The sequence below is a fragment of the Silurus meridionalis genome, chromosome 16, assembly GCF_014805685.1.
Source record: "Silurus meridionalis isolate SWU-2019-XX chromosome 16, ASM1480568v1, whole genome shotgun sequence".
Taxonomy (NCBI): domain Eukaryota; kingdom Metazoa; phylum Chordata; class Actinopteri; order Siluriformes; family Siluridae; genus Silurus; species Silurus meridionalis.
In genome coordinates, this window is record NC_060899.1 from 7,563,473 (window position 1) to 7,584,424 (window position 20,952).

At 36.5% G+C, this 20,952-nt stretch overlaps 1 protein-coding gene across 2 annotated transcripts; it reads right to left on the minus strand.

Annotated features, from left to right (window-relative positions):
* Positions 1–1,196: 1,196 nt before the first annotated feature.
* tm9sf4 (transmembrane 9 superfamily protein member 4) lies at positions 1,197–18,999 on the minus strand. Of its 2 annotated transcripts, XM_046869314.1 has the most exons (18): positions 18,715–18,991; positions 17,367–17,477; positions 16,438–16,537; positions 16,155–16,323; positions 13,570–13,714; positions 11,464–11,587; positions 10,252–10,370; positions 10,055–10,166; positions 9,344–9,414; positions 9,130–9,262; positions 8,943–9,024; positions 8,721–8,796; positions 6,669–6,752; positions 6,380–6,555; positions 6,136–6,199; positions 3,936–4,055; positions 2,478–2,567; positions 1,197–2,003 (listed from the first exon to the last, which is right to left on the minus strand). In XM_046869314.1, exons 1-18 carry the CDS (start codon positions 18,901–18,903, stop codon positions 1,854–1,856), a joined length of 2,115 nt encoding a protein of 704 aa, XP_046725270.1. In that variant the 5' UTR covers positions 18,904–18,991; the 3' UTR covers positions 1,197–1,853. The 2 variants fall into 2 exon arrangements, with proteins under 2 accessions (XP_046725270.1, XP_046725269.1); XM_046869313.1 differs by having other exon boundaries at positions 9,130–9,414; positions 18,715–18,999.
* Between the last annotated feature and the right edge of the window lie 1,953 nt (positions 19,000–20,952).

The window sequence follows — 20,952 nt, forward strand, 5'->3', positions numbered from 1 at the left end:
AGATTAGGAAAAATGTAGAGAAATGTGCTTTCTGAATATACCAGCTCCAGAACAAATATTTTCTTATATAGCATTAGAAGTGTCTGTGCTTGATCTTACACTGAAAATATGAGAAATCTTTTCATTGTTAAGAAAACAATCATTTCTGTCCATACAAATCACCCATGACTATAACATGACAGTAATTAAGAAATAAATTGTGTATTTTGGATGGATAGGAGGAAAACTCTCTAAGAATTACATCTGCACCATTTGGAAGGCTTGACAGAATAACTTTCCTTTCATCTAATCCCAAACGTACATGCAATATATGAACAAAAGCACCAGGGCACCTGACAGTTCCAGGTATATGTGGTTCTACCACAAGCTGTTACCATAAAGTAGGAGGCATACCATTGTATAGAATCTCTTTGGATGTGGTAAATTTTCCCTTCATTTGAAACCCTGTGCACAAAGCAAGCTTCATGAAGACTTGGTTTACAGGGGGTTGAAGTGGAAGATCTTGAGTGGCCTGCTAAAGAGCCCAGCCCTCAACTTTATTCAACACTTTGGGATGAACTGTAATGTTGACCGCGCCCCAGGCCTCCTCACCCTACATCAGTACCTGACTTTATAAACACCTTTGTGACTGAATGAGCACAAATGTCCACAAGCACAAAAATCTAGTAAACCATCCTCCCAAAAAAGGTTTAACAGCAAATGTGTAATGGGATGTTCAAAAAGCACATACCAATCTTATAATGTGTCCACAAATCTATTTCAATAAAGTGTCTGCTAGATGTGAATTTTTGGAACGTTTTGATTTAAAAATCTGGTTCTTTGGTGAAATTATATTAAAATTAGACATTGTTTTTCCCTACCTTTAATTAAAAAATAAAAACCATTAACCATTAATTAAAAAATAGAACCACAGTTCAAATCCTTGTAGCATGTAGTGAAATACATTTTTATGGTTTTATAATATAATGGAATTTTATGCTTAAATAAATCTTTTTCTAATGATTGATAAATTCCTCTCATATTCCCAGTGTGAGATTAACCAGAAAGATAATTTTTAAAAAACCTATCTGAACAGCCTTGCCAATACATTTGAAGTTGCCCAAGAGTACTTGTCCTATGTAAAATTTTTAAAATTAACATCGACCAAGGCTTGGTAATATTTTAGAAATCATAACGGTACAGGGAAAACACCAGCATGACAAAATTGTGATTTTTAATCTCATTTTCTTAGTGCCACATAACTTTAGCATCAGTTTAAACTCCTTCTTATGTCAGACTTCTGCCTTCAGTATGCTGTACACACACACGCGCGCGCACACACACAGCATCACAAATACCCAACCATCCATGGCTACATGTACGTCTGTACAACAATTGAGTGTTTAAACGAAATACTTTGGAGTAGGTCCAAATGACATTATTAAGAATAGTTAAAAAATGACTATGGTCTGTAAAAGGATATACTATAAATCATGTTAACCACCTTCACTGTCTCACCAACATTCCAATGACAAAAAGAACAGACAAATAAAGCACATACTTTGGCCCACGTGATGTGTGCAACAAGGAAAGTCAGAATTAAATAAAAAAATAAAATAAAATAAAAGAATTTCAGAATCCATAACAATGAAATCTCTGTTGCAGTGGAGGATCCGCTAACCATTCGGTGCACAAAACCACCTGTCTGTTTTCTCCTCCAGTCCACAGGGGGCGTAGCTGCACACAACCCACTTCGTGAGACTAGTTTCAGTGCTTGCTTGCCGAACCAGAAGGTAAAACAAACAAACAAAAAGAAAAGAAAATGCATAAAAGAGAAAAAAAAAAAGGGAAAAAAAATGAAGTAGGACTGCAGCTCAGTCGATTTTGACGGCGGCGTATATTTTGCGTATGAACATGTAGGCTGCGTAGAAGCCGATCGTTCCTGTTAGAAGCCAGAAGGATAAAACCATCAGGGCTGTGTAGCCAAAATACAGCAAGGAGGGAATGAATTCCACAATGTCCAGCTGGAACAGAGGAAATGATGACGTTAATTACAGACCTAATTCCTTAAAAACCTCTAGTATTTGGTTCAAATTGCACTTTTCTAATATTGTTGTAAGGCCAGAGCAATAAAAAGAACTAGAAATCTACTTTCTCTTTCTATAGAACTAAGGCCATGTAAATACACATATGGTTTGGTTTAAGCAATTAACATTAAAACACACAAGGAAAGAAAGAGAGAGAGACTGTTATTTTCTCCATAAAAATGCATTACAGTCATTGTAGCTATAAATCCTGGCTGCTTAACAAAAATAAATCCTTTTTTTTTTTTTTTTAAATATGCTGTTTTTTGTCTGCCAATTTAACTTTTTTGTACGTGGCTTTACAGCTGGTAACAATACTAAATGTTTGTATGCGGTAGTAGACGATGACATTTTCATGTTATGAGTATACATTGCTCAGACAGCGATAAGAACATTAAGTTACAGTGTTGTTACCTTATTAACAAAATAGAAAATGGCGTAGATGAGCACGTAAAAAGCAGAACCTCCAGACACTACGAAAGTCCTCCACCACCACCGGTAGTCCTGCCGGAAGAAAGTCGAAACAGATTTCAGCACCATTCTTACTGTAACCATCAGATGGCATTTTAAACCATATTGCTACTAATGTTAGTTTAAATACTGGTAAACACCAAGTGTTTGACATCACGGTATACCTGAATGCACGATTTGGAATAATGGATTCATTGTTATGAGGGCTGTCGAAATGAATGCGCTAACGCAAATTAATTTTAACTGCGCTAATTTGGTTAACGTGCCATTAATGCTCCATTTTTATTAAAAATGTAAATAAATGAACATAAAAGAGGCGAAATTAAAAACTTCGACGCAACACAAGATTATTCACCGTGTCCTTTCTTTACTTGGGAAAAAAATCTAAACTCCGGCGAAAACTAATTTGTAATCACTAAACATTTGTTTTACTGACATTTGTGTTTTTGATTTATACAAAAGTTTCGTTTGGTGTCCTGATGATTTGCGTACAGTAGAACCTTGGATTGAGAGTAGCGTGCTTTACGTATGCTTTGCAGGACGAGCTGAATTTTGTATTAAATTTCATCTTGTATTATGAGCGATAACATCGAACGGCTCGCGCTCAACTGAGATGATGGTTCTCTCTCTCTCGCTGCGTAAAATAATTGGAGCTTAGCTCAGCTTCCTGCGTATTCGTCCTTATTCGGCGTGTATCCCTTGTACAGGCAGCATTATATATGCTATGTGTTGTGACATAGTATTGTGTGTTCTCATGGAAGGAGACTTTCCTTCTAAGCACTAACCCTCCTCCACCTCCTCCTCTCTCTCGTCACGACCTTTTTTCAAAGGTAAAGTGCAGGTTAATTTGTTTTATTTTTACTTTATATTGTGAACTAATTAATGTTATTTGTGTCAGAGGAATTAGAGACAAATTCTTTTTACATAAAACACCATCAAAATGGTATCTTTTGAATACTATATGAATATTTTTGGGGCGTGTGGAACGGATGATCTGAGTTTACGCTTATCAGTGCGAATTTTCCCGAATTAAATGTTACTTTAAGACATTTAAAAAAATCTAAGTCAATAAAAATTGTGTTTATGCTCTATGCTGAGTTTGGTTTCACTAATAATAAACATACACATGCATAAAGCCTATATTTGTCCATGACCATGTTGATTAGAGTATTAAGAACTTAAAATTAATTAAAGGTACATTTAGACATTAGAATTGAAGGTACATTTAGACAGATTAAAATGTACGATTAATTGATAATATTTGATTAATTAAATATTTTAATCGATTGACAGACCTTTAATAAAGTAATAAATTATGAATTATGTTTAAAATAAGTTGGCTAGTTTAAAGGTGTTAAACAGCTAAAACCTAATTTACTATTAGTTCGCAAAACCACACACCTCTGCGCAGAGCTGAAAATAGACCATGACAATGCTGATCTGAGAACAGGACACCACCAAGATGATGAAGACCAGGAAGAGGAAGCCAAACAAATAGTAAAACTGGTTCTCCCAGATGGCCTGGGTGGGGGAAAAAAAAAAAAAAAAAAAAAACACATTTCATTATAATGCTGAACTGTGACACACAACCATAGTAGACAGGTCTGAATCTTAAGGTTGATTTACCCCAAAGTTATTAACCAAGACAGTCAACATCAAGGAAACCATTTGTTTTTCAAGTGCTGTGCCAATTGTGAATGTGATTGATGAATAAATTACAAATTTACATTCAATAAGCAGAGAAGAATATAAAGGGCAATATTATAATTGTCCAGCATGTAAACACATTTTAAGTAATTATCGCCTGTCCAATCTCACTTGTCCTCACCCTAAAATTTATTTACACAACGCTATCATAAGTGTGGTTGTAAAATCCTGTCTTGTAAATTAAAATGACAAGTACCGTAATTTCTGGACTATTAAACGCACCCAAATATAAGCCACACCCACTGAATTTGACACAGATTATTATTTTGAACATAAATATGCCGCACCTGTCTATAAGCTGCAGGTGTCTACACTGAAACTAATGAACTTTACACAGGCTTTAACGAAAGACAGTGCCTGTTACATGGCTTGTATCTAAACAGTAGCCTACCAAGAACGCCATTGTTCACTGTCTTCCTCCTTCCTTTCACAACTATTTCTTGTTCAATTTTTTCTTTCGGCATCGTCGTGCGTTTAAAAATCACCACCGGTAAAGTTTTTCTCCCGATGCTGTGCAGCTCAGAACACAGGTGAAGTGCGTTTTTTCATGCCCGGTTGTTTTCAGCGTGACGAATGATTCACAGTCCGAGTGAGCGGCAGGTCAAACGTCAGAGGAACATCATCCATATTTATGATGTGGTGTGGCCCGATTCAGTGGGAGCGCACCCGATTTAATACAAAGAATTTCATTGGTTCACCTGAACCCGTTCGGTAATTTCATTGGTCTAATGTTATGGGGCTCAGTTTTTTGGCTTGAAGCTTGTGAAACCGGGAAAACCATAAATTAGCTGCTTCTTTGTTCAAGCCGCGGGGTTCAAAGGGTGGGAAAAAAGTAGCGGCTTATAGTCTGGAAAATACGGTACTGTCTCAGGAGAACTCTAGGTTGGTCTATCTTGACTCAGATTCAAGCTATCATTCGGGTGTTACAGTTTGACAGTATGATAACTTAATAATCGCCTACAATACACCTTATGAAAACAAGTGATTATCATCTTTGCACAGCCTTGTACGGATCACGAAAATAGTACCAAATTCTCAAAATGTTACTTTTTAATAATTAATTTCTATATAAATCTGTATACTGTCAGTACAGTGGTCCCCCGGAGCATTACCCAATTCGCGGATTTTCGGAACTTGTTTAGAACGTAACCACCACAAGTTCCGAAAATCCGCGAATTTTGGCGCAGGCCCTATGGTAGCTTAGTGAATTAGTCTAGACATTATGTCCCTTTAATACAATAACGTGTTTTAAAAGTTTGTATGAAAACATAGTTTACAATGTTATTCCTAACGTTCGTGAACATTCGGTCCCGCTGTAGATTCCCTCGTATTTTAAGATAATCCGCAACTTGCTGTTAGTTACGTTCCAAATGAGAACCCGCAAATTTTCCGAGCCGCGAATTATCGAGGGTTGACTGTAATTACTAGTATTATTATTCATTTTCAGATGGAAGTGTGTTACTGTGAGGTTATCATATTCTTCTGCACCACTGAAATAATAACTATAATGCCTTTATTACACAACTAGAGGATTGACAGTGCAGTCTGGATGCTCTAAGGAACTGGGTCTGCAGAGGAGTTTGGTATTAGTTAGGGCAATAAAAATAAAAAAAGATTATGTGTAAATATATTTTGTTATTTTGAATAATTGTGAAGTAACCATTAAGTAACCCAAGCATACTAACTATAAAACTGAAAACAAGCCTAATCTGCACTAATAATGAGGTATGTTGTTAAACTTAACCACTGTGAATACCATTATGGGCAAACATTCAGAGAGGAATTAAACAGAATTATATAATGCTCTCGTTTTATTTATTATTATTATTCTTTTTTGGAAGACATGTTCAAAACAGGTGAATGGAAACCATGGCCTTTTGCAAATCAAACTTACACTGAAGATGAAGAAGAGCTCAATAAACATTGCACCAAATGGGAGAATGCCAGCCATCAGGATTCTAAATGAAAGAAAGCAGATCACAATATCAAAAAGAACACCAAGTTTAAAGCTTTTGGCAATTTGCAATAAACCGTTTCATGCTTAAAGTTAGCATTAAGCAGCTCTGATCAGCATGTATGTGTAAGCTCTTGCAATAAACATGGGGAAGTGAGTATTAGAAAAGAAAGGTCAAACTTACCCTACAAACTTGTTCATATACCAGCGCTGCTCTGGCACCTGGCGTGGGATCTGGTTGGTGCGTACCGGGTTGTCGTAGGGTTGTTTGCGGAAGCCGAAGTAGTAGCCCAAATAGACCAGAGGCATTGAGATGCCGAACCACATACACAACAGCGCCAGCATTGTGGTGAACGGTACCTGAGACATGAGCGAAATCTCACTGCCTGTTCCAGCCACATAACATTTTCAAGAAATATTTGTAGTTAGTAATTCGAGGTATGAGAAGAAACTGAGATTGCACTTCTACTCACAGCCCCTGAGGAGTGCTCTCCCCAGATAAAACAGTTCAGCACAAAACAGATTCCAAACACTACCGCAGGGTACAGGGTCGCGGTCTATAGGAAGCATAAAACACATGAAACAAATGATCAAGTTCCCCAAAAAGCATTATAGACCATACTAAAGCTATTAAAATGTCTAATTTCAAAAAACAGGTAGTTTGGTTTCTATAAACAAAAGAACGACATGAAAATTCATATTTTATAACCTATTTGTCTCTGCTCGTCCATTTGTTAAAAGCGCTACACAAAATGAAACCGAAATGAATTGAACTGTCAAAAGGAATGGAGTAACCAATGTATTTCTAATTATAATCAAATGTAATCCTATAAGATGCATGGGTGAATGCATCTGTAGCTTAAGCATTTAGAGCAGTGTCTGCATGAATGGACAAATACACTGTATTTTCTCTACGTATAAAGCAGCAGATATGCGATCAGCACCGTTCACATACTCCATTGTGCATTTTTTGTACATTGGAAGAATCAAAAATGAGACATTGAGAGTTAGAACATTTCTGTTCGTTTGGTTTCAAAGTCAAACTGTAATGTGTCCATTTATCTTTACAACATTCTGTCCTGGGTAACGAATGTAATACGCTGCATCTCAAACTGAATCCCCTCAGTGTACTAATCTAGAAAAATTAAGATGACTGGTATTTAAAACAAAATCCTTATTAGATTTAAAAGGCCTTCAATTCGAAAAAATTCCTCTAAGCGCAAAAGACTTTATGGCTTTGCGATGCACCTCAATGCTGTAACTATTGTGTATGTTTCAGGAATCCATCGACTGCTTAACTACAAATGTTCTGGTATTTGAATGAGCAAATCCCCACAGCCTAGTGGAAAGCGTTCCTAGGTTAGTGGTGGTTATTGCAAAGGTATGTTAAATACGGGCATGTATCAGTTGTCCACAAATTTATTTCCATGTAGTGCATATCAGGCAATGTGCAATACAGATGAAATAAAAAAATCAGAATCATAGGCATGTGGAAACAGAAACAGAAAAAACAAAACACCAAAAATGCTTCTCAGGCTCAGTATATTCACATCTGATGTAGCAAAGAGATTACTTTTATAGATGAGTTAAAAACTAAATCAGGAGAGAAAAGGATATAATTCAAATAAGTCAAAGAGGTTTCCAAACAGCCAAAACCTGAGCCTGCACAGTACACTGATGCTTCCAATTCACCACTGGGACTAGAGAATAAATTAGTGATTTGACTACAAATGGAATGGTATAAGGGAGAGGGGTTTTTAAGTAAGGCTGAAATGATTCCTTGACTAACCTGAGTATATATATATATATATATTTCAATTATTTGCCTCAATGCTTCGTTTAGTTTGTTTAAGTACACATGTAGCATTGTGTTTCCCCACGGACCATTATTACTGACACACCGCCCGCTAAACTCTGGAGCTACAGAATAAAAAATGGAGGAACAGGGAGAAAACAGCAAGAGGTGAGGAGAAGATTCAGGCCAAAAAAAAAGACAAAATTTTCCAAAGTTTGGGATAATTTCAAACGAAAACAAGGAAAACACCGTACCGAGTGGTTACTGTTTTTTAAAAGTAATTCGAAATTGAGTTTTATATTTTGGTTTATAATTATTTTATTTATATATTTGTATTTTGATGTAATATGGCAATTAAATGCACCAACTGGGTTTAGTTTACACATACATTCTTGTATGCAATTTCAGCAATAAAAATGGACAATTAAATAAAAAAAAAATTTTCATTTCAAGAGACCCGTCTTGTTTTCTCTTGTACATTTACCATTGCTCTTTGATAAAGAAAAATACTACTTATCCAATTCCTCTGTTAATTCGATGGAATATTCGGTAGAATACTCGATTAATAAAATAAACGATAGCAGTAACCCTAATTTTGAGATTCAAACATTAACTGCAAACTTCTCATTAACTAGAGTAATGCACTTGGAAAATGTATTTATGCAAAAATATTTTTGAGAGTTGTAGCTATGAAAAGGTTTCCCTATTGTATTAAAGTGCTTTTACTTACACAGAAAGCTCCTTTCTTCCATCTATGACCTTTCAGAGTGCGATACAGTCGGCCAGCAAAGAAGCCTCCAAACACGCTGGAGAAAAGGGAAAAGAAAATACAAATAAAATAAAACACACACAACTATTAAAACAGCCTTAAATGCATGCTTGAAAGACAGGCATGTGTACATACACAAACACACAACATTCACATACATAGTTAAAAGCAAACTTATCTTACCCCATAAACATAAACAGGAAGCAGGCAGTGGTCATCAGAGCCCCCCGACTAGATGGAGACAACATGCCTAGCATGGCCACGACTTTATCACACAAACACACAAAAAACACCACAGGTCATTAGTGTTTCTCTCACTTGGTTGTGTTATCGCGATGCTTGACACTGATTTTACTGATGTCCTACTCACAGATGACAATGAGGATCATACAAAAGAGCTGAATCCCAGAGCCTAGCAGAGAACTAAGAATCATGGGATATTGAGGTGGACGGAAAACATCGCCGTGAACGTTCTTCCAGCCGGATTCCTCCATGGTGTCCTCCTGAGTGAGACACTGACATGAGTACATGGAAACTGAGTTGAAGACTATCACAAACACGGAGGTGAAACATGATTCTCTTACAATGTCGTCCTCCCTGTTGTAGTTCGCAATGTCTTTCCTCAAGGTCCTGATAATAATCATGCTCAGGATGCCTGCAAACATGCAAGCACATTTACTGATGAAAACGAGCTGCTGAAACAAGAAAATCTGGTCTAGTGGAATTCTGGAATATACATTCTTTTTTATTAATGCTAGCTTTTCTGTGAGCCGTGTCTGTGCTGGATTTAGAACTAAAAAAGAACGAGTGACTACTTTCACCAAGTTTACAAGGGCCAATGAAGGCTTAAAAGAAAGTCTAATGAAAATGCACAGTGCTCTTATATTACTTGTGTAAAACTAACTGGTTTAATCCATTCAGAGAGAGGACTGCATTTGCTTATGTAAAAAACAAAAAAGAAAATGTGCCTATGGCTGAATTGGTACCATCAAACAAGGATCATAAAAACCTACAGGAAATAGAAGTAATTAGACTGACATGTTTCTGTATTGTTACAGTAATATAAGTGACGCTGTAGTTTGTTTGCACCTCTAATATCTCACTCTGGCCACACATACAGTCAATACAAAATGGGTCAGCTGTCAATTTATTGCGTAAAATAGAATTCCTAAATTCTAGAGGTGATTTAAAGGGCCTCTTTATCTTTTCCTCCATTAGGAGCTGGTTCAGACAGAAGATTTATTAGCGGATTCACAGAGTATTCTTAGACTAGTAAGAGTAGTAAGTATTTGTACCTGACAAGAAGAATACCACCACCACCGAGTTGACGATGGAGAACCAGTGAATCTGTACATCGCTCATAGTAAGATACGTGTCCCAGCGAGACGCCCACTTCACCGGACTTTCCTACAAACCGACACCGGAGACACAGAGACATTAAGGATGGAGATGATATATGGACGTACTGCTGAAAAGATGGCAGATTTCTCACCTCCCAGCGCACAGAGTAGGTGAAGAGCACACTGTTCTCTTTGCCTGGCTCAATCTCTTGAGGAGCAGAACCACTGGCTTCCGGTAACGTGCAACCGCCATTCGCTTCAGCTTTCAGGTCTAAGAGAGATATAGATTTTTAAATTTTACGCTTTGGTCAGTCTGAGAGAAATCGTGTATGGAGTGTGCGCGAGTGAGAGAAATTTTAGCACGCCTCTACCTCAAACCCATCTGGCCATATAAAAACTCAGAAATGAAATCCACATTATACAAAATACCATTTTCCGATTCCACTCTTGTCTTTCTTTTTGAGTAAAAGACAGGAGGTGGAGCTGAAGGTGTTAAGATGTTCATTAGGAGTGACGAGGATGGACAGGATTAGAAATTAGTTTATTAGCAGGACAGCGAATGTAGGATGTTTTGAAGACAAGGTGAGGGAGGTGATATTGAGATGGTTTGGACATGTGCAGAGGAGGGCCATGGGGTATATCAGTAGGAGAATGCTGAGGATGGAGCCACCAGGAAGGAGGAAAAGAGGAAGGCAAAGGAGGAGGTTTATGGATGTGTTGAGGGAAGACATGCAGGTAGTTGGTTTGAAAGAGGCAGATGTAGAGAACAGATTAGTATGGAAACGGATGATCCGCTGTGGAGACCCCTAATGGAAGCAACCGAAAGAAGAAGAAGCAGCTCTTCCTTTTGGTTGTCGAAGTGATGTAAGAAATCAACAGCTATTTAGTTTTACAACTTGGAAAATAAAATATATGTGATTCTAACTCATGCATTATTACTTGGTGCAGGTGGTAAAAATAAATAAATAAATAATAATAAAAATTAAATAATAAAAAAAAAGAGGAAATCTGATTTAAAAATGTTATGGATAATACACAGGGTGTCTGCGGTTTCAGTAGACCATGGACATGGTATATGTATGCATGTGTGTTACATATAAACCCACATACACACTTTTTTTCTCCTAAATGCTGATATTTCTAGAATTCTATTATCACTTTGTCAATATAGGGTACTGAATGTAGATTAATAGGAAAAAAATATCAATCTGAACAATTGTAGTATCAGGCTGCAGCAAAATAAAATAAAGTGAAGGAGGTATGAATACTTTCTGAATCCTATTTTTCCAGGGTTTTTTTTTTTGGACAATATCCTACACAACATGTAATTTAACCGATTTCCTTGGCTGTTTGAGTCGACTTACCTTCTAGCTTCACGCTCTGTGGCACCACCTCAAAGCGTACGACACGGTAATTGTGCTCCTTTTCCTCCTCCACTTTCTCTTTGTGGTAGTACAAAATGAACGACAGGTGGTTGTGCAAATAGTACTGCAGAAAAGAGGAAAATATATTCATTTAGTAAATGTTATACGGCTGCAAAGCACAGCAGCACACTGGTACACCATCATGACTTTAGCACCCCAAGCAAAGGTTTCAAAGCACTTCAATAGCCAATTAAAGCACAAAGCCTTGTATTAACCAATCATGATGAAATTACATGGTACGTTTTTTTCTTTCCAATTTACAAAAAATAAGATGAACTAGTACTAAAGACCCTCCATTTTAAGAAACCAATTGGAAGCCCATACTTTTGTTTCTCAGACTCATGGGAAACAAGAAACATGAGTTAAACAGGTTTGGGTTTCACAAAATGTCACGATTTAGTCTTAATGGAAAGCAACAATAAAGTGAAAAGACTTAGTAAATCCACTTTAGCAGGCATTTGAAAGGAATTTCTAATGGTAAATGAGATGCATGGGAAATGAGTTTCATCTTTTGGGCATACATGCTGCTATCTTATCAAATATTTGAAAATCCCACCCTGAATGAACAGTGTATACATGCTAAAGCTATTTTTTAACATAATCTTAATAATATCATTTTTTTTTTAAATATATTTTATTACCATTAAGCAGGAGCCTCACAAAATTTCCACCTATTTAATTAGCTGAAATGTAGCTTTAGTTGGTTTTCAATAGATTACCAGGTGTGACTTTTTCTTTGTTAGTATGAAACTCTGCACCCTGCCCTTTGATAAGATTGCGTAATTTTTTCACGTACAGGGGGATCCATTTATTATACCGTATGTTCACATCCTGTTCACTCAAGGAGGGATCTCCAAATATTTGTTAAGAGTGTAAAATAGAGAGATTCTTGCCATTCTGTTCTTCTGTTTAATTCCTAGAAGCTGTTTGAAAAGTAGCTGCCCGTATTTTCCAATTGTTTTCGAAAGGAATTTGTTACAGTGAAATACGTTTCTCTTTATGTATTTGAAACTTACTTGAAGTACACCTACAGCATTGTACATTATCCATTGTTTACCGAATGAAAAAGAATTTTGAATTTAAAAAGAAAAGGAAACAATACAGTGACTGTGCATACAGGACTGCTATTAATAGATTTCATTTGAATTTAACCCAATTATTGTATTACATAGAACAGAAATCTCTCTTCACTACCTTACTGACTATTATCAGAAGCTGTGTTTGAAAGCTCTAACCTTATATTCAAAAGTGGGGCTGCTGCTATCCATTACTTTAGTAATCGAGTATCCTGACGATTATTCCATCGATTAATCGGATAAGACAGACTTTTTATAAATAAGACGCGTTTCTTAAAATGAACAAGTAATTTATTTTTCTTTTTAGAAAAATTTACATTTTTAGTGCTGAAACTGCATACAAGAATACTGGTGGAAACTAAACCCATTTACATTCAAACACAAATAGAGTTGCGTTCAAAAAGTGGCTGCGTAGTATAAATGTAAGAAACTATTCTTTTAATAAAACTCAAGTATTCTCACTCACGTATTTATTTATCAAATCTCGCACAGTATCGTGATGTGGTATTTATTGTCTCTGGAAAAGCTGCTTGAAATTTTCCACACACCAAATCCGTGTATTCATCGCCAGGTTCAAAAACGTGCGCCGCTACCTTTTCTACACTGCCACTTTATATAAATACAAATATATTAACATGCATAAATTTTTGTAATCAAATTACTTGAGGAATCGTTACAGCCCTAATCAAAAGTATTTACTATTTACCATAAAAGTATTTGAAAGTATTTATCTAGAGAATCACAAAACCTTGCATGCAACAAAAAAAAAGGCTCCATGAGACATTGATTTATTTCAAGCAGTTCTAAAATATTTCATATTTAAACAATTTTGAGACACATTGTTTAATTGTTTGTGACTAAACGCTGATTTGTAGTCATTTTCGACTGCCAGAATTCATCCCCAATACCTCCGAACAGGATTTTGCACACCATCACATAAATATGTTTTCGAGCCAGTGAGAGCACTTACCTTGCTACCATCCGCAAAGCCCAATCTGTAGCCATGTTCAAACTGGACATCTTTTACTATGTCTTTCTTCTGTTCCTCATCGGCCCCTGACTCTCTGTTCGGGTAAAACTCCAGCCTAGTTGCCACTGGAAGATTGTCTGCAATTCTTTGAACACAAGAATTAAATCAGAGGTACTGCATTAACATATAACATTATGGAAAAACTATTGAAAAATAATGAGGATAGTTAACAAATAATAAGTATTCGTTTCTGGTCACTATCAAATGTGTCTGCAATACATTTTATTTGTTATTATTGAAATCTCTAATTATTATGGGAACAAACATACAACTAAATATCTTATCATTGGACTGTTTTTTCGCTGGTGGATGGGAATGGGGTCAATCACAGCAAGGCATTGCAAGTTATTGATTTGCCACGGAGCACGACACAAGGTTGAGTTGTTCCCTCTGCTAAATGCACAGCAGACAAAACTAAGTGTCTTCGTTCCTTTGAGCTGATCGCAATTTTACATTCTGTTGTATTAGTTGCCGCAAAAAATAATAATTCTATCTACCGTAATTTCCGGATTATTTAGCGCACCCAAATATAAGCCGCACCCACTGAATTTGACAAATGTTTTTATTTTGAACATAAATAAGCCGCACCTGTCTATAAGCAGTCTACACTGAAACAAATGAACTTTACACAGGCTTCAACGAAAGACAGTGTATGTTACACGGCTTGTATCTAAACAGTAGCCTACCAAGAAAGTCATTGTTCACCTTACTTCTTCCTTTCACAACAATTTCTCTCGAGAGTTTTTCTTTTGGCATCGTCGTGCGTTTAAAAATCACCATCGGTGAAGCTTTTCTCCCGATGCCGTGCAGCTCAGAACACAGGTGAAGTTTTTTCATGCCCGGTTGCTTTTAGCGTGACGAATAATTCGCATTTCCTGCTGACAGTCCGAGTGAGAGGCAGGTCAAACGTCAGTTTCATTGGTTCACCTGAACCCGTTCGCAATTTCATTGGTCTAAAGTTATGGGGCTCAGTTTTTTTTGGCTTGAAGCTTGTGAAACCGGGAAAAACCCAGGAAAAATCCATAAATTAGCCGCTTAATTGTTTAAGCCACGGAGTTCAAAGAGTGGGGGAAAAAGTAGCAGTTTATAGTCTGGAAAATACGGTATATTTATAGCGACAGATGATCATTTAGATTACATTTAAAGTATTTGGCAGACACCGTTATCCAGAGTGACTTATGTTTATCCTTTTATCTATTACTGCAACTAAACAGTTGAGGGTTAAGGGCCTCACTCAAGGGCCCAGCTGTGGCAGAGTTGTGGTGCTAGGAATGGAACAGATTTATAACAGTGTAAGCGATGACTTTGTTACATTTTTTCATTTTTTATATTTATATTATGATTGTAATTAACTGGCTGAAGTGGCACCTTTAAAAATCACAAATTACTAGTGCATATTAATCTAGGAACAGATTCATATAACTCTGTGAGGCAGCTTCTAGATATTTTTATCATCATAAAATGTACACTTTATGGTAAATTGTCTAATGATGTATTCTATCACATTCTAGTTGGTTAAATGTGATTGTGTTGCTTTTTTTTGTATGCTTTTTGGCATACTAAAATCAATAAAAAAAAAAATTAAAAAAAGGATCAGCAGAAAACAGGAATGAAATATGGCGAAAGGTGGAGTTTTCTCTGAAAATAACAAACTCTGCTTTTGCACTGGGGTATACACAGACCAGGCATAATGTGTTAGTGGGTGGGATATATTAGGCAGCCAGTGAAAAGTTTTTCCTTAAAGTTGATGTGATAGAAGCAGGAAAAATGGGCAAGCTTAAGGATTTGAACGAGTTTGACAAGGGCCAAATTGTGATGGCTAGTTGACTGGGTCAGAGCATCTCCAAAACTACAGCTCTTGTGGGCCGTTCCAGGTTTGCAGTAGTCGGGATCTATGAAAAGTTGCCCAAGGAAGTAACAGTCGTGAACCAGCAACAGGTGTGGTTCGATCCAAGAGACGAGCTGAAGTTAATGCTGGATGGTCAGTGCTGTTCTGGCAGCAATAGGGGACCAACAAATTATTAGGCAGGTGGTCATAATGTTATTCCTGATCGGTGACCATGAAGTTGACAAGCAAAAGTAAGTTTGCACATTGCAAAAAAAAAAATCAAAATAATTTTTAAAACTTTGTCCCCAAAAAACAAAAAAACAAAACATGAAATGATTTTCATTTTGTAGGACACATCGCCCAGCTCTAACTAGAATTACCAGTACCACAAACTGTCATACAATTGCTTTCAGGCACAGGTTCATCTGCTTGTCATAAAGTCAACTTTATAAACTTCTCATATTAATTTATGAGAATACATGTAAAATATTGTAATTGCCTATACAATTTAAAAAAAATAATTTTTACATTATTTTTTATAGATTATCTATATTAGTTAAAAAAGAAAAAAAAGAAATAACACTAAACAGCAGCTCTAAGCAATTAAAAAAAATGGCCTATCCAGATCTAATAAAACCTATTGATTAGTGGGTAAACCTATTGGGAGGGGTGACTAGATGATAGTAAATTAACTTACAGGTGGACGTAGTACTCCTCTTTGATTCGCTCGGCGATCAGCTTGCTGTCGGCCATGCTGAGTTTAGTGGGCTGCCCAGGTTTTGCACACGCTAGCTCACAATTCTTGTTAATGGTCATCCTCACTTGGTATGGCGTGCTCACGATACGATCGCCTCTCAGAACCTCGCCTGATCACCAATCACCATTATCAGCATCCCAACAAGAGCAAAAACTACATTAGCAGTGATCGGATTATGAAACATTCAATTTCTTACATTCACACATTCCCCTCATTAACTTACCAAGGTTCTCTGCCTTGTACACAATGGTCCTGGGCCGACAGAAGGGAAGTGAGTAGTACTCATAGGGGAGCTGAGTCCTGGAGCTGGTGAGTTTTACTGCCTACACATGACAAAACAGGTGTACATTAGTTAATTAAACTATTTGCAGGGTCGCATCTATGAAGCTGCCACAGTGAAATCCTGCAGCAAAAAACACATTAAGCTTTACTTTTTTTCCCGGTAAAAAAATAATAATAATAAATTGAAAAAGGTACATTGATAAAATAAAAAAGGCCAAATACTAGGCTAGCATGATTATTTTAGGAAAAATGTGTCAAATCTCACAACGTTGAATTCTGGTAAACAACACATTATACACATATATACATATATACACATATATACATACATACATATACATATATAACAATGTTGGGTTTGTGTTTGAATCCTACAAGTGACTCCGTAATCACATAAAGTTAGAATTGCAGATGTAGACATCTGAACGTTCGAACAAGTTGGAGGAAAATCTTCAAATACATTACATTTCCTCAATCTTGGTGGTTAAGTGTTAAAATACCAGTCATTTACTAGAAATGCTAGGAACATATTTCAGTTCAAAACAACCTGTAGCTTTCTGACCTTTATAGAGTAGAACATTTTTGTGAATGAGTTTTTTTTAGGTATTTCACAGGGTTATTTCTGTTACTGGATCAAATTATCTAGAGGACACACATCCAGTCAGTCTATGTTCATTTAAGCTATTTGTATTTCTGACACGGCTTATTTAGATAGCAAAACCCTGACATAGCATCCGTATAAAAACCACAAGACTAATATTGGCACAGTGGTTAAAAAAATAATACCATGCAGCCCAGTTTAGAAGCAAAAAATCCTGTAGTGTGATTGCCTCAAGACAAATTGTAAGATGAACATGCATGTACGCTTACCTTGATCTCAACGAGGTCGTTCTGATGGAAATCCATAGGTGCCACACCAGGCACGTAAAACGGCTTGACCAGAGGCAGTAGAGACAGGAGCAGCACAACGACCCACGACTCCTGCAGGCACAAAACCACACCCGGTGTGAAACTGATCATAAGCATTGTATTATTCATCACAAAAAAAAAAACAACAACAACCTAATGCACAACGTAACAGAGAGGATTTAATCTTCTAGCACCAATTAGACCCTAATCGACAAAGTAAGCGACATGAACATTCGTTCGAAGGCAGATCTCTTTTCTCTTTGTAGATTTGTTACAGTTGTCAGATATGAAAATGTCAAGATGGCAGATTTTTTTACATTAGTGTCTTGAGTCTATAGAGAATTTTCAACTTGTGAATATGGAATTTTAGTCAATATTCCAGGTTTGGAATTGAGTGCCTATTCGTTCTATACATTTCCATTTTAAAAAACACACAATTGTGAACATGAATTGATGTTTCAATCAACAGATCTTCCAAATTGATCCAACCTCAGAAACTCAGATTTTATATAGGTGCTATCTCTGGCATATATAACCAAAATTGCACAATCTATAACTCCAATATTGCTCTATACAACACCCTACACAAGCCTATACTGTATCTATCTAGAATGTTATTCATGACTAATGACAACTGTAGTGTTTTTTAACCTCTACTGCATCATTCAATAAATACAAATCTGATTAGGCAAAACACAAGGGAATATCCAAGTTCTTGAATGTTGTTTCTACTGGCTCTTGTCACTGCAAGTTCAACAGGAATACGTTTTATTGAGTCTAGCTCTTAACTCACAAACAATCCAGCTTGGATTAGAGAGTGGAATCAAAATATACACGAGTAGAAACGATTGTCAGGAAGTGTTAAATCTTAACCTGCATCCCAAACTTATGAGCTGAGTGATTAGTAAATCTATCACTATTTGGGGTATTCTGGCTAAGACAAGAGACACTAGGACGAGACCTCAAACCTCAAAACAGCGTGTCATTCCCAGAAATCATTTCAGAATTATTAGGCATAGCGGTAAGACTTCATAATCTTCGTCAGATTCACTTTCCAAAATCAAACGCCTTCTGTCTTGGTTTAGCAAGCGAATATGGAGGAAGAAGCTAGCTAGCTAATATCCTATCTAGCTAAACAACTCGCTACATTCAGCGACTGGTTATACGATGTAAACACACAAAAAACAACTCCGTGGAATAGTTGTTTTGAAAAAAGTAAAACAAAACAAAGCTCCCGAATCAACACCGATGACGAATGTGTTATTTTTTTGTTTAATTATCAAAACACAGACTTGTCGTTGCAACTCACCATCGCGGCCGCCATCTTGAATACACGTGTCATTCGTGACCTCACCGGAAACTCGTAGACTTGATAGTTTAGTTCTGGTTTTACTCCTTTTTTTTTTTTGCTCGTCAAGGTTTTTGCTTTGTTTATAAAACAGTTATATGCTGGTGCGCCGTCTAAAAATATAAACGTTGCTGGCGGAGGATTTAACATGCCAATAGTTTATTAGATTCACAAGGAGGCTTGGAGATTATTGGCGATTAGGTTCATTGAGCATCACACCACACGTAGAAAGTAAGATAGAGGTGTGTGTGGGTGTGTGTGTGTGATTGGTTACATCTGAAACTTTAGAAAGTTGTGTTGCCGAGTACAGACATGAACAATCTATTCCACGTCACAGTATCTTGTATATGTTAAAATTATTGACTGTCAAAATCAGTTATTCCACTAAGAACTACGGATGGACGGTTTGATTCTACGGTATCGATGCTTTTGATACTATATCGAGAGGATTGATTCTTAAATTATAATCGAGCAAACCTGTGATTTTCTTTTTATTAAAACTTTATTTTACAATAAAGCTATAAATAAATATGGTATCGTTTGAGTTGTTAATGAGTGGTGTTAACTCGATGTTGAACTTCTGATCAGAAGGTAGTGAGTTCAAATCCAAGTACCACCATGCTGTCATTCTTAATGAGAATAGGAAATGAGGACAATCTGGACTGCTGAGAAGATTATTGGTAATCTTTTTTCATTCTTCACTGCCATAGTGAGGAAACAATTGATGGACATCATAACCCCAAAAAAAAAAAAAAAAAAAAAACTGTTGCCTTCTGACTGGCACTACTGAGTACTAAGCACCAAAAGTTCAAGATATAAGAACCGTTTTTTGCCAGTCAATGCACATTGTGATCAAACTCATGTTCACTGTATGTAAATGTGATACATAATATGTATTGTCTTTCTTTTTTATTCCATTGCCTACAGCAAAATGTTCCGCTTGCACATCTCTACATTTTGCATGTCACCGCATTATGTATATTATAATTTGTACACTGCCTATATACACACACACATATATATATATATATATATATATATATATATATATATATATATATATATATATATATATATATACAGTACAGACCAAAAGTTTGGACACACCTTCTCATTCAAACAGTTTTCTTTATTTTCATGATTATGAAAATTGTAGATTCACACTGAAGGCATCAAAACTATGAATTAACACGTGGAATTATATACATAACAAAAAAGTGTGAAACAACTGAAAATATGTCATATTGTAGGTTCTTAGTAGCCACCTTTGCTTAGATTACTGCTTTGCACATTTTGGCATTCTCTTGATGCTCACTTTGAAGAACCTACAATATGACATATTTTCAGTTCACTTTTTGTTATGTATATAATTCCACGTGTTAATTCATAGTTTTGATGCCTTCAGTGTGACTCTACAATTTTCATAGTCATGAAAATAAAGAAAACTCTTTGAATGAGCAGGTGTGTCCAAACTTTTGGTCTGTACTGTATATATAATATATATAAACTTTTGGTCTGTACTGTATATATATATATATATATATATATATATATATATATATATATATATATATATATATATATATATATATATATATATATACTGAGTATTTCAGTATTTCTGAGTATTTCAGAAACTGCTGATCTACTGGGATTTTCACGCACAACCATCTCTAGGGTTTACAGAGAATGGTCCAAAAAAGAGAAAATATCCAGTGAGCGGCAGTTCTGTGGGCGCAAATGCCTTGTTGATGTCAGAGGTGAGAATGGCCAGACTGGTTCGAGCTGATAGAAAGGCAACAGTAACTCAGATAACCACTCGTTACAACCGAGGTATGCAGGAGAGCATCTCTGAATGCACAACACGTCGAACTTTGAGGCGGATGGGCTACACCAGCAGTAGACCACACCGGGTGCCACTCCTGACAGCTAAGAACAGGAAACTGAGGCTACAATTCACACAGGCTCACCAAAATTGGACAATAGAAGATTGGAAAAACGTTGCCTGGTCTGATGAGTCTCGATTTCTGCTGCAACATTCGGATGGTAGGGTCAGAATTTGGCGTCAACAACATGAAAGCATGAATCCATCCTTCCTTGTATCAATGGTTTAGGCTGGTGGTGGTGGTGTAATGGTGTGGGGGATATTTTCTTGGCACACTTTGGGCCCATTAGTACCAATTGAGCATCGTGTCAATG